The following is a 12,180-nucleotide window of genomic DNA, read 5'->3' on the forward strand; positions in this document are numbered from 1 at the left end:
AAAAGCTGGCGCCAAGCCTTGGTTCCGTTAGCAATGTCTAATATAAAAGAGAAAGCCAATCAGGAATATATACTAAACAGAACGGATATGAGATTTCATGGATTGGAAAAAATCACCCCAACATGGATAGAAGAGGATTGGAAGCATGTCTGTATGAAGTGCTGAAGTCCGATCCCGCTGCTGGGAAGAGGGCCGAGGCAAAGATCCTGGAGCTTCAGTCAAGTGACTTTGAAAGGTTTATATCGATTCTTGTGGAGGTTTTTGGCGACCTGAAGAGTAATGATCAGCTCCGGATGGTTTCTGGGATTATTCTTAAGAACAGTCTTCATGCAAACGACCCTGAGCTCCAGAAAGGCTGCCTAAGCAGATGGTTAGGCATGAGGTTCGAGTCCCGGGAGTATGTGAAGAGCATGGTTAAGGGAGCAATGAAAGGGCCTGTGCCGAGGTTCTGCACCATGGCCGGGGCCGCCCTTGGCCAGATAGCTAGGATTGAGGTTCCAAACAATTTGTATCAAGGGTTCTTCGAGGAGATGAAAAGAATGGTCTGCGATGAGGAAGCGGCGTGCGGGGTGTGCGAGGCTGTGGGAATATGCTGTAGCCATCTTGTGAAGGAGGCACCGGATCTGCTTCAGATGTATAATGCCATTGTGTTTGAGATATGTATGCATCCTCTTAAAAATGGAACTTCAAGCCGAACTAAGTTATCTGGGCTTAAGTGCCTGATGAACTGCATGGAGGTCAAGGGGATATTCTGCTACGAAGAGAATGTAAACATATTTCTTAATGCAACAATAGGAATATGGAATGGAAATGATGAAGAGCTAATACACAAGCTGATGATATGCTTCAACAGGCTTGTGATGCTCAACTACAAGTTTATTGAGAAGAGGGTATTAGAGAACATGCTGGCACAGTATTTGGGGAGGTTCTTCAAGTCAAGGCATGATGAGATCAAGATCCAGGCAATTGAGTACTGGTGTATTTTTGCCGAGAAGGAGGATGAAGAGATGATCAACAAGTACATGCCTGTTGTCTTGCCGGAGATCCTCAGTCTTCTTGAGAAGGGGCCTGACTACTATGGAGACGTATGGTCGCCACACAAGGCTGCATCTTCTTGCCTCGAGATGTACACCGAGTTGAAGGGCGACAAGATGATGAGGAATGGGATGGTGTGGGGGTTCATAGAGACATCCTTGAAGTCTGGGTCCAGGGCCAGTGTGGACATAGGTGCTGTGGCACTCGGAAGTGTTATGTGTGAGAGGTGTGAGGACTGTTTGACGAAGATCATACCGGATCTTGTTACTGGGATAGAATACGAGGAGTCAAAAGACTCCTGCCTGTGGGCACTATCCAGGGTGGCAGAGTGTAATTTCTATGCACTGACGGACCACCTTCCAATGATTCTAAGCAAGTGTGGTTCTGTTGTCCTTGAAAGCTCTAAGTCCTCTATTGGTGCCTCGTGGGTGATGGACTGTGTATTCCGTTCCATAGCAGACAGCAAGGGGAAGGATGGATTTGCAAGCCACATACCAAATGCCACAAGGAAGAGAGCTGATGGTTTTATCGAAAGCTTCCTAGTAAAGCAATACTTGGATGTCCTTAACGTGCTGGTCAAGGGGACAGAACTAGCGAGCCTGAACGATTCAAGCCTAAGAGTTGCACTGTTTTCTGCACTTGGAGAGCTGATTCTGATATGTCCGCAAACTGTTTCGAACATTCTTGTTGGGTTCTACGACTACACGGCAAAGAAGATTGATGAGTGCATAAGTGTGCTGGGATATGCTACACAAGACCAGCTTCTTGTTGTTGAGGATGTCCTTTCGAACTACATAGGACTCATTGAGGCAATAGCAACTGCAAGAGAGAGGAAGGACGTGGAAGACCTTCTTGAGCTGTTCATACGAGTCCTGGAGTCAACGCCAACAATAGCCTTTGGGGAGGTCTACACAAGTATCTCAAACCTTTCTTCAAAGTTCTCTCCACATGCATCCAGGATACTCCCCTACATGACAAGGGATATGAGGTGCACGGATAGGTTTGTCCTGAGCTCAGTGATAAACCTGGTTGGAAGACTTGCAAACACAATGGGAACAGACTTCAACATCCTTGCAACTGTTCTTACATCGTCTCTGGTCCAGTGCCTCAGCTCTGAAGCTACTCACCGAGACCTCAAGCCAACAATACTGTCTGTGTTTGGAGACATTGCCCTGGCACTAGAGAGAAATTTCGAGTCGTACCTGGACATGGTTGTCATGCTATTCCAGCAAATATCTGAGCTTGGAAGGTACTCCGATGAGGAGTATGTAGACAGTCTCCGTAAGAATGCAGTCCAGCTTGTGAATTGTTCTTTGGTGGCCATTGGCGACAGCTCAAAGGTTAGAAGTGTTCTCCCCAGGATCATTGGAATAGCCCACAAGATAGGTACTGAGGACGAAAATGGCAAGGCCCGCAACGACATCCTTGGGCTTATTGACGATCTTGTTGGGATGTATGGAAAGAACTTTGGGCTGGATGAGCCATGGATAAAGGACTTTTTGTATGGAATGATGAAGTGTGGCGACGACAAGAATAGAAAGAAGGCCAGCCATGTCCTGGAGATGCTAAGATAATACATGATGCCTGAATTAAAATGTTTCATTTAATTTCGTCATTACTACAAGGCCAGAAGGTCTGGTTCTGAGCTCTTCTATATTGTTCGAGTTGCTGCCTCATACTACAGAGAAAATCGGATAGGGTAACCAATATCTCCTTCAGGCTTTTGGCCTCCTCCTCGCCAAACTTGCGCTTAATCATGCTGGAATATAAATGGGACTTCTTGAAGTTACAGCTTACACTCTCAAGTTTGCTGCATGCAAACCTGAAGAACTTCCCGTATTCCTCCTTGATGCTTTCCTCCAGTAGATCCAGAAGCCCCACCTTCTCCATATACAGCTCTATGAAGTAGTTGATCTTCTCGCGTATCTTTATCAGCTCCTCATTCTTCAAGTCATGGACGCGAGAGAACTCCTCAAGTAGACGCTCTGGCTTTATGCAGTTTGTCTCCAGCATCTGGAATAAAAACGGGAAGAGAGAGGCGTTGTTCTTTCCTCGGTAGTTGCTGAACACATACAGGCTGGACAGCTTGAACCCGCTCGCCTTCTTCTTATTCATTGAGTACCGGAAGTTCATTGTGTTTCCAATCTCAAGAATCATTCTGAGAACAATCCTAAGGTTCTTGCTGTCCAGAATCCTACTACAAGTCTCCAGTATGCCCGAGAGGGCATCTTCTATAAGAAATATCTCGTCGAAAAACCTCCTTTCAAAGATCAATATCTCTGTGAGCCTACGAACATCCAATAGTTGTGAGTATGCCAGCATGGCTTTCTCCACCTTACTTAGGGATTCCGGAGATGCCGATATTAGGCTCATGACCTCCTCATGGTCCGGATACATCTTTTCGATGTTCAATAGATCCTGGAGCCCAAGATCGTTGTCGGGTGATTTGAGCATGGAATACACATTTTCAGGCGTTATGCCCCTCATCTCAAGGTGCCTCAGCGAGAGAGACACCAGAAACAGCCTACTGTCTTCTATGATGCTCTTCTGGATCTGCCTGCTTGTGCTTTTCTGCTCAGAAAAAGGCTCGCAGAATATCTCCTCGAATTTCTTGTAGTCAATATCGGTGTTGATCCCAGAAATCTCTCCGAATATTGTCTCCTCGGCCCTCACCAATGGAATCCAGTGGAGAGGCTTTTTGATAATGACAGAAGGCGTGTCGCACTTTTCGGCTTGCTTCTTCTTTAGTATTACCTTCTTTGGCTTTGGATCTGCTTTTTTCTCAATCCTGGGCGACATTCCTATCAGCTCCAGCGGCCTCAGCTGCCCACTTTCCATCGCATATAAGGCCCTCCTGTCAACAATTGGTCCGTTCGACACGAATTTCTTCAAGCTGCTGGATGCTTCTAGCTCGGCCCCTTCGTTCCGACTGCACTCTTTCTTCCTAAATGCCTCATCTGTATGCCTGAGTGCCTTGGCCTCAAAGCTACCGGCCTTGAGTCCTTGGGCCTCCAACCTCTCAATAAACTCTCTGGCCTGCTCAGGACAGTATCTCATAAATGCACAGAACTTTGCAGCTATCTCGTTTCGGCCCTCAGAGACAAGCTTCTCGTAAGTCTCTCTGTCAGGCTCTCCGCAGAAACTCTCGTTCAGCAGTCTGAGTCCTTGGACAAGATCGGCCTTGTGCATGCACAAAGGTTTCTCTACAGGCTTCCCAGACTCAATCATAACAAGATCAATGGTGAACTCCTTATCAAACTTCTTCTTCGACAAAAAACACTCCATGTCGTCCAAGACAAACCTATAAAGACCCTGCCTGTAGAAAAGAGAGTTGATTCTCAAAAGAACCACATTCCTTTCCGTGCCTCCAAAGTAGTAGCACATAAGAATCTGTATGTCTTCCAGTATGTCACAGTCGATCCCACTAAACACAACGTAATCCTCATCTCTATACACTTTGCCACTGCCATCCTGCTCTCTGATGATAGATAGCACCTCTCCCCTCCTCATTACCTTCATTCCAATCGCGAAGTTTTCAGCAGGAGAAGAGGGAATGGTGGTTACTATGAGTTGCTTCAGAGTGACCGAATGGATCCCATCTCCCTTTAGAGTGCTTGCAGAGTCAAAGTACCTGATGTACCTTCGGACAGTGTTGATGTTGGATAGACTTGATGCAAAGGCACTTTCAAAGCACCTCTCCCACGCCGTCTCTGTCCTGTCGACAAGCCCGCAGTGCCTTAGGATGCACCCCACCAGAAATCTCAACTTGTCTTCATCTCCGTTTCTCACCTCAAGTGCAGCTATGTTGTTCGAGCTAAATTCCAGCCAGCATCTTACGGCACATGACACCCTGTAGGCAAGCCCAAGGTCAAAATCAAGTGACGGTATTTTCTGGACGTTGGCATGCTCCCTGAGACTCTCTCCAAAACACCATATCATAAATCTGTCCTTGTAGTTGTCGTTAAAAAACTTGATGAGCTCTTTGGTATTGTTTCTCTTCGTTATGTTTTCAGTGGAGTTCTCCCAGCATTGCCCAAATACCAGCACACGATGGCTGATTCTCCAAACATTAAGGCTGGCACCGGCCACTGGGCTCCCGACCTCTTTTGTTCTGGCCTCCCCAATCGGCCTAGGAGACAATCTCTCCGAGTTCACACATCGGAAGTCTCCACCCTCACTATTCTTTACAAGAGCCTGGATCTTCTCGAGAATCCCAGAGTCGATCCTAGCACCACTCACAAGAGTCTCCCTTTCCATCTCCTTCGGCCTCAAGCACAATGTTATAAAAAAGGTGAAACACCACCAATCGATGGCCATCCTCTTGTTTCATGGCAAAACAAACAGGAAAACATCCTTTTAGAACCGTTTTATTTCCAACAAAGCCTTGAAATAGCTCCCAGTACCAACCCTGAGCTAGCAATAAACATAACATAGAAGAAAGGGCCCCAGTGCGAAGACAGATCAATCTCTACATCTCTATGGCTTGATTGAGGGCACACAAGCGAATCGGCAACACCCTTAAACTCCTCCATGCTCCTTATGCACCTGTCCCCATTCTCCCTCTTGAACTCAGATATCATTTTCTCCTTCTTCTCAAACAGCTTCAGAAGAAAATCGTTGCCATCCATGCTGTCGCTGTTGGGAATATAGTCCAGGAAGAACATAAAATTGACCTTCTGCGACTTGTTCACTATCACATCCCAGTAGGAGAAAACATCGTTGGGATACTTTATATGAGGATTTCCTATCATTGTGATGTCTATGATTCCTTCCATGTCATCCCGTATGTTTTCTCTAAGTATCTTGAACCCAGTAGTTCTTGGAATGAGCACCTCCTCAGGGTCAAAGATCCTCCCTTCAACCTCTATGCTTGCATCAACTGACCACTTGTGAGACTTAGGATGCGAGTACTTGTCTATGTATGTTCCCTCCGGGAAAAGAAGGAGATCGTACTTCCCCTCCCTCTTGAGCCTGGACGCTCCAGACATGATCAGCTCCCTGTCCTTACTTATCTTTCTATTTAGGAAAATAAACTGGAAAAACTTCATACCATAGCCTAGCAATGGAATGCTCCTTAAGGACATCTTGAGAATAATACAAATGTCTTCGAATCTCTCGAAGCAATGGAGGACACAGCAGACAAATAGCCAGTCATATTCCGTCAGGTGATTCGAAATAATAACATTTCTGTTCCTTTTAAGGATTGTTGGGTTGTACCTAATAAACACTCTATGAGGAAAATATCTAGAAAACATAGCACGCGTGAGATGAAGCCATCCAATCTTTGCAGATCTCCTAAGAGCCCTTTGGGATTTTTCCCCGTAGCACACAAGTTTGGCTACGGATACAATTATAAGCCCCACAACAACGTACAACAAGTACACTGTCATTGTTATTAGAAACTGCATAGCGTTCCAAACCCCTCTCATCGCCTCAGCTATGTTTTCGGTCTAAATATTTTTTTCTAAACACGTTTCAATCACAATGCTTCAATCCTGTCATCAATCCGTCTCTGAAAGGTACTTGGTCCATGCTTCCAACCAGGTCATCCTTTGAGAGTTCCTTCAGATACTTCATGACCTTGAGAAGAGAATCGTCATTTGTTGCCCCAGTGTATGGAGGAATGTGAATCCCGTTCCGGGGCTGAAACTCATAAGAGTGTGGGCTGTCATCAACCATAATCACTTTGTTTAAAGGCCTTCCGAGCTTACAGAGGTCCTTGACATATCTTCCATTCGTAAGTGTGCATGATTCCCTGTACAGCGTGTGGCTTATATTTTTGTTCGCATCGATCATCTCGACAACCTTTCCGGCATACTCTCTCTTTGCAGCTGTGAATATGACTAACTCATACATCGCTCCAACCTCATCGATAAACTCGGCAGTGTGCGGTCTTACCTTTACATATATGGACATGCCCTTGCTTTTTGGAACTTCCACACAAAAGTCGTAGATCTCAGGCATCTCAAAGGTTGAATGCACCAGGGTATTATCAAGATCCAGGACAAGCGTCGGCCTGGCATCATGCTTTCTTGGTAGGGCTGGCCTTTGGGATCCCTTGCATCCATCCATCTCCTTAACCTTTCTTTCGGCCTCGGTAGGCACCTCTTTCTTGTAGCAGCCACAGAAATCTCTTAGGATTTTAAGAACCCAAGGCATCGGCAGGGGAGGGGATAAGACTTGTTTCAATTCCTCCCCAATGACTAATGGCCCTGCCGAAGAAAAGCACCTTGCCATGCTTGAGAATATAAAAAACTCCATCCTGCCATCAAGAGAAGAGGCTCTGCTGCTGGTCAGAGAGGTTCGGAAGATCCTCGAGTCGGAGCCAAACATCCTACATATAGACACCCCGGTCAACGTTGTTGGCGATGTACACGGACACTTCTACGATGTGCTGAACATGCTGAGTCTAATGGAAGACCCATCAGAAAAGCCATATCTATTTCTTGGAGACTACGTTGACAGAGGATACAACTCTGTCGACCTTATTCTCCTCCTGTTTGCATACAAAAGACTCTATAAAAACAATCTGTATCTTTTAAGAGGGAATCATGAAACACGCATGCTCTCCTCGGTTTACGGATTCAAGGAGGAGTGTGTTCGTAAGTACGATCTTATTGTGTACTGGAGGATCTGTGAGGCCTTCCAGTATCTCCCTGTTGCAGCAATAGTCCTGGGAAAATACTTCTGTGTGCACGGCGGGCTAATTCCTGGAATGTCCTCAGACTTCATAATGAACCATGATAGGGTGGGGGAGGTCACGGAGATAAACGATATTTTGTGGAGTGATCCAGATGAAACTCCTGGGTTTCAGAAAAGCCAAAGAGGTGCTGGATATTTATTTGGCGAAGACGTCCTGAAAAAGTTTCTTGATGAACACGGTATGCTCTGTTTTGTACGATCTCATCAGCTGGTTAGTGATGGCTATAAAGCATACTTCGGCGAGAGGCTGTACACTGTGTGGGGAGCCCCGAACTACTGCTATTCTTCTGGTAATATTGCCTGTGTTATGGCTATTGATGAGAGCGGCCATGATTTTAGATTGTTTGATAGATGCGAAGAGCAATTCAAAGAAGTCCCGATGAGATGCGATTTCTTTGGTGGATGAGTGGGCTTCTCAAGCATCCGCAAATGCACTATAGATCTGGGAGGCATTCTTTCATAAGGTCAGCCAAGGTTTCATTCTCCATTGCTGCAAGGACCCTGTCCTTATCGTCCAGCTGCTTGTTTAAGGCCTTGAAGTTTATATGCCCGCCATCTACTATATGGACTTGGATAAAATGGCTTCTTACGTACTTGTTCAATTGCGCTTTTATACATAGCCCTATCACTGCTGCCATCGAACAGTGAGGTATTGTGGGCTTGAACATCACCCTCACATACTTGATCGGTAGCCCGATACCGAGCACCGAATCATCGGAATTGATAGCCCCTATGCTTATCCCCTCCTTGGACACAACACCGAGCTGCTCTAGAGTATAAGGATGCTCGGGGTCTCTTATGTCCCTTATGAGCTCAAAGACAGTGTGGGGAGTGACCTCCTGGAGCATTCCGTTGGATATCTCAAAAGGATATCTTTTCTCTAGTGAGCTAACAATAAATGGAGACTCGTTCATGCACAGGGGTTCTGAGCAAGCACAAATGGATTGCGGGGGAATGCTTCAAAAGAGATTTTAATAAGTCAATGCTTCTCCTCTTGTCTTCTTTTCTCCGCCAAATATCACATGCTTGGCTCTCTTCAAAGGCTTCTGATGAGAAAACTTGCATTTCGTGCATTCCAGCTTTAAGACAAGCTTTTTAGTAACCTTGGCTTTTCTTCGGAGAATCGGCTTTGTCTGACCACCATAACCCCTTTGCTTCCTGGCATATCTTCTGTTTCCCTGTGCCCTTGGATTGTCCTTGGACTTCTTGGCTTGAGAGACCTTGTGCATGGAATAGCCGCTGCACTTCTTACAGAATGTGTTTCTTGTCTTTGGAATGTTCACCATCTTTCCAAGGGCAGCCCCGAGAAGCAATTTTTTCATGAAACTATCCCAGTGCTAAAGGATGAGGAGGATTATTACAGAGCGCCGGGATCTTTGACGCACAGCAAAGGTATGTAAATATCGATAGGGCCCACCCCATAAAATGTCCACTCCGGCAAAGCGAAGGCTGATGAAGGACTTAAAAAGAGTAAGGAGAAACTCGTTTAAGACGATATTTGCAGAGCCTTTGGAGGACGATTTAATGACGTGGGTGGCAGTGATCTTCGGCCCGGAATCGACGCTCTTTGAGGGAGGGACATTCAGCCTGGTTCTAGCATTCCCAGAGACATATCCCCAGGATCCTCCAAACGTAAGATTTGTCTCAGAAATGTTCCATCCAAACATTTACCCCAATGGAGAGCTCTGCCTGGACATCCTGAATAATAGATGGAGCCCAAGCTATGATGTAATGGGGGTCTTGATATCCATACAGTCCCTGCTCAACGATCCAAACACAGCGTCTCCTGCCAATACAGAGGCAGCAGCCTTATTTTCATCCAATCCGGCCCTATATGCCGAAAAGGTGAAGAATTCAGTTATGAAGAGCTGGGTGGATGTCGAGAACCTTAGAGACAAATATAGAAATAACTAGATGTTTATTACAACAAATTTACTGTCTAATTAAAGATGTTCAAATCAAGTTTTTGTATATACTCTGGATGGATCGGTCTTTTTGTAGGACTTGACTAGCATATCGGCAAGGTGGTTAATATGCTTCTGAATGTCGGTGCTTGTTCTTGATAGAAGATAATAGTCGAACTTGTACTCTGAAAGCCCCAGGATATCCTTGCGGATGTATTCCACCCAGTTCGGGTAGTCAATGTATTTCCTATAGAGGCCCAGCAGGAGCTTATTGTAATCCCCAAGCCTCGATCGTGTCTTCTCTAGCCTTCTGATAACGTCGTCGAAATCCCTTTCAATTATTTCTCTAATCCTCGATCTCTTCTCCAGCCTCCGTTGGCTTCTGTTTATCGAGTTTACTATCTTTTCTGCATCTTTCAGCTCGTCTATCCTTTCCCAGAAAACCTTGTGATATGCCTCCACGTCATCCTTGTGGCTCAGCAGCATTGCTATTCTTGAGACATCGTCCTTACCAACCTTCTCCATTGCCTTCACATAGGACTGGAAATCCTTCTTTGTCCAGTCAAATCCCTGTGACAGAAGCTCCTTCTTTCTAGCCACATCATCCTGTGAAAGGCCTTTGCCCTCTTCATAGAGCCTGACTTCCTTCTCCTGTATGTCCTTGAGCTCTCGGGGATAAAACTGGTACTCAGGGTATTCGACAACTCTAGGCCTTGCCCGGAAGAGGACACTTGCCCTTGAGGATCTTCCTTGGCCATTCTGGGTGTTCTCAATAAAGCTCTCAATCTTCTTGACATTATAGTCTTCCCCCTCCCATGTGTAGCAATCAATGTTCGTGTTCAGTGTGTCGCTGATTTTGAAGTCACACAGCTTCATATTCATCTCCCGGGTCTTTTCTTCTCCTCTTCTAATCAAATCATCAATGCTTTCGTCTTCCCCGTCGTCCTCGGCAATCTCTATTCCGTTTGCCAGTATGTCGATAAGCTCAGACTGGCTGACCGTGGAGTTTCTTTGGCTTCCCTGCAGCAAAATGTCATCTAGTTTGAGCTTCTGCAACGACCTATAGACAATCCTCTCCTCAACAGTATTCTCGCTAATCAGTCGGAACACCATAACCTGCTTCTTCTGTCCTATGCGGTGGGCTCTGTCCTGTGCCTGAAGATCCATTTGCGGATTCCAGTCAGAATCAAACAGAATCACTGTGTCTGCAGTAGACAGGTTTATCCCAAGACCTCCTGCTCTTGTCGTCAGAAGAAATATGAACTTGTCACTTCCCTCTGCATTGAACGTGTCAATCGCCTCGGTCCTGTCCCTGTAGGATGTAGACCCGTCAATTCTGCAATACTCATACCCCTTAAACATCGCATAGTCCTCAAGTATATCCAGCATCATCGACATCTGGCTGAAAATAAGAACCCTGGAGCCCTTAGCCTTGAGATTGGCCAGCAGCTTATCAAGCATCACCATCTTCCCAGAGTTCTCAATTATGTGCTTATCGTTCGTGTAAGGCTCGGGCTCTGCATCAGGAAACAGATATGGGTGGTTGCAGCACTTCCTCAGCTGCATAACAACATTCATAAGCATCCCCTTTGGGTCCCTTGTGCTTCCAAGAGGAGAGAGATCTCTTTTCAGGAGCATCCTGTACCATTCTCTTTGCATGGGACTCAGCTTCGAGTACAGGTTGATGACCTTTTTCGGAGGAAGCCCCTCCTCAACATCTACCTTCTCCCTTCTCAGAAAAAAGAGCTGGAGAACGCTTCTGATTCTTTTTATGGCCTCTCCATCTCCCTCATCTATATTCATTACATATTTCTCAAACTTCTCGGCGTCATTGAAAATCTCCGGAACTATAAAGTTTAATAATGCCCACAGCTCATGGACATTGTTCTGGAGAGGCGTCCCAGTGATGAGGAGGCGGTGGTCGCACGAGAAGATCCTGACAATCTTACTAAGCAGGCTGTGCTCGTTTTTTATTCTATGGGCCTCGTCTATGATTATGTATGACCAATCAACCGTATTAAGGATGTTCTTTGCGTTTATACACATCTCATATGTTGTTAGGCACGCATCCCACTTCGAGGACATAATCTCTTCTGCCTCCTTCCTCATCTCCTTCCGGGAGGAATAGAACACACGGACCTTGTAGTTAGGCATAAACTTCTTAAACTCCCTCTTCCAGTTTGCAAGAGTGGACTTCGGAAGTACAATCAAGTGCTTCTTCCTCTCCTTTTTCACATACCGGATGTACCCGAGAAATGCGATCGTCTGGAGCGTCTTTCCTAACCCCATCTCATCTGCTAGTATGCAATTTATAGAATTTTCATGCATATTAATCAGCCAGTTTAATCCTTCAATCTGATAATCTTTAAGCTCGTGCAGAACAAACCGGGGACTGCTGACAAATGTATAGGGCTCGATAGGTTCATCATCCCCCTTCATGACCTCCTCGTAGTTTGGTATAAACGCCCTGAAAAACTCATTGTCGCCAATAAAGTTTTTGTATTTTTTCAGGAGTTTTGCATTCATCTGAGGGCTTTCT

General features: G+C 45.7%; 9 protein-coding genes across 9 annotated transcripts; 3 read left to right on the top strand and 6 right to left on the bottom strand.

Moving 5' to 3' along the window:
• Window positions 1-122: 122 nt before the first annotated feature.
• EHEL_101260 (importin beta) lies at window positions 123-2,609 on the top strand (the record flags this gene model as incomplete). The annotated part of the gene is made up of 1 exon (XM_003888150.1): window positions 123-2,609. One exon carries the CDS (start codon window positions 123-125, stop codon window positions 2,607-2,609), a length of 2,487 nt encoding a protein of 828 aa, XP_003888199.1.
• A 25-nt stretch (window positions 2,610-2,634) lies between these two features.
• On the bottom strand, window positions 2,635-5,292 carry EHEL_101270 (uncharacterized protein; the record flags this gene model as incomplete). Its single annotated transcript, XM_003888151.1, has 1 exon — window positions 2,635-5,292. One exon carries the CDS (start codon window positions 5,290-5,292, stop codon window positions 2,635-2,637), a length of 2,658 nt encoding a protein of 885 aa, XP_003888200.1.
• Window positions 5,293-5,402: 110 nt separating this feature from the next.
• Window positions 5,403-6,464, bottom strand: EHEL_101280 (lysophospholipid acyltransferase; the record flags this gene model as incomplete). The annotated part of the gene is made up of 1 exon (XM_003888152.1): window positions 5,403-6,464. The coding sequence occupies one exon, from the start codon at window positions 6,462-6,464 to the stop codon at window positions 5,403-5,405; it is 1,062 nt and encodes a 353-aa protein (XP_003888201.1).
• Window positions 6,465-6,510: 46 nt separating this feature from the next.
• On the bottom strand, window positions 6,511-7,194 carry EHEL_101290 (Dullard-like phosphatase domain-containing protein; the record flags this gene model as incomplete). Its single annotated transcript, XM_003888153.1, has 1 exon — window positions 6,511-7,194. The coding sequence occupies one exon, from the start codon at window positions 7,192-7,194 to the stop codon at window positions 6,511-6,513; it is 684 nt and encodes a 227-aa protein (XP_003888202.1).
• A 40-nt stretch (window positions 7,195-7,234) lies between these two features.
• Window positions 7,235-8,143, top strand: EHEL_101300 (PP2A-like protein phosphatase; the record flags this gene model as incomplete). The annotated part of the gene is made up of 1 exon (XM_003888154.1): window positions 7,235-8,143. The coding sequence occupies one exon, from the start codon at window positions 7,235-7,237 to the stop codon at window positions 8,141-8,143; it is 909 nt and encodes a 302-aa protein (XP_003888203.1).
• A 28-nt stretch (window positions 8,144-8,171) lies between these two features.
• Window positions 8,172-8,651, bottom strand: EHEL_101310 (uncharacterized protein; the record flags this gene model as incomplete). The annotated part of the gene is made up of 1 exon (XM_003888155.1): window positions 8,172-8,651. The coding sequence occupies one exon, from the start codon at window positions 8,649-8,651 to the stop codon at window positions 8,172-8,174; it is 480 nt and encodes a 159-aa protein (XP_003888204.1).
• Window positions 8,652-8,708: 57 nt separating this feature from the next.
• EHEL_101320 (60S ribosomal protein L44) lies at window positions 8,709-9,023 on the bottom strand (the record flags this gene model as incomplete). Its single annotated transcript, XM_003888156.1, has 1 exon — window positions 8,709-9,023. The coding sequence occupies one exon, from the start codon at window positions 9,021-9,023 to the stop codon at window positions 8,709-8,711; it is 315 nt and encodes a 104-aa protein (XP_003888205.1).
• A 139-nt stretch (window positions 9,024-9,162) lies between these two features.
• EHEL_101330 (ubiquitin-conjugating enzyme E2) lies at window positions 9,163-9,651 on the top strand (the record flags this gene model as incomplete). The annotated part of the gene is made up of 1 exon (XM_003888157.1): window positions 9,163-9,651. The coding sequence occupies one exon, from the start codon at window positions 9,163-9,165 to the stop codon at window positions 9,649-9,651; it is 489 nt and encodes a 162-aa protein (XP_003888206.1).
• Window positions 9,652-9,695: 44 nt separating this feature from the next.
• On the bottom strand, window positions 9,696-12,167 carry EHEL_101340 (SNF2-like helicase; the record flags this gene model as incomplete). Its single annotated transcript, XM_003888158.1, has 1 exon — window positions 9,696-12,167. One exon carries the CDS (start codon window positions 12,165-12,167, stop codon window positions 9,696-9,698), a length of 2,472 nt encoding a protein of 823 aa, XP_003888207.1.
• Window positions 12,168-12,180: the final 13 nt, after the last annotated feature.

Source organism: Encephalitozoon hellem, chromosome X (genome assembly GCF_000277815.2).
Source record: "Encephalitozoon hellem ATCC 50504 chromosome X, complete sequence".
Lineage (NCBI taxonomy): Eukaryota > Fungi > Microsporidia > Unikaryonidae > Encephalitozoon > Encephalitozoon hellem.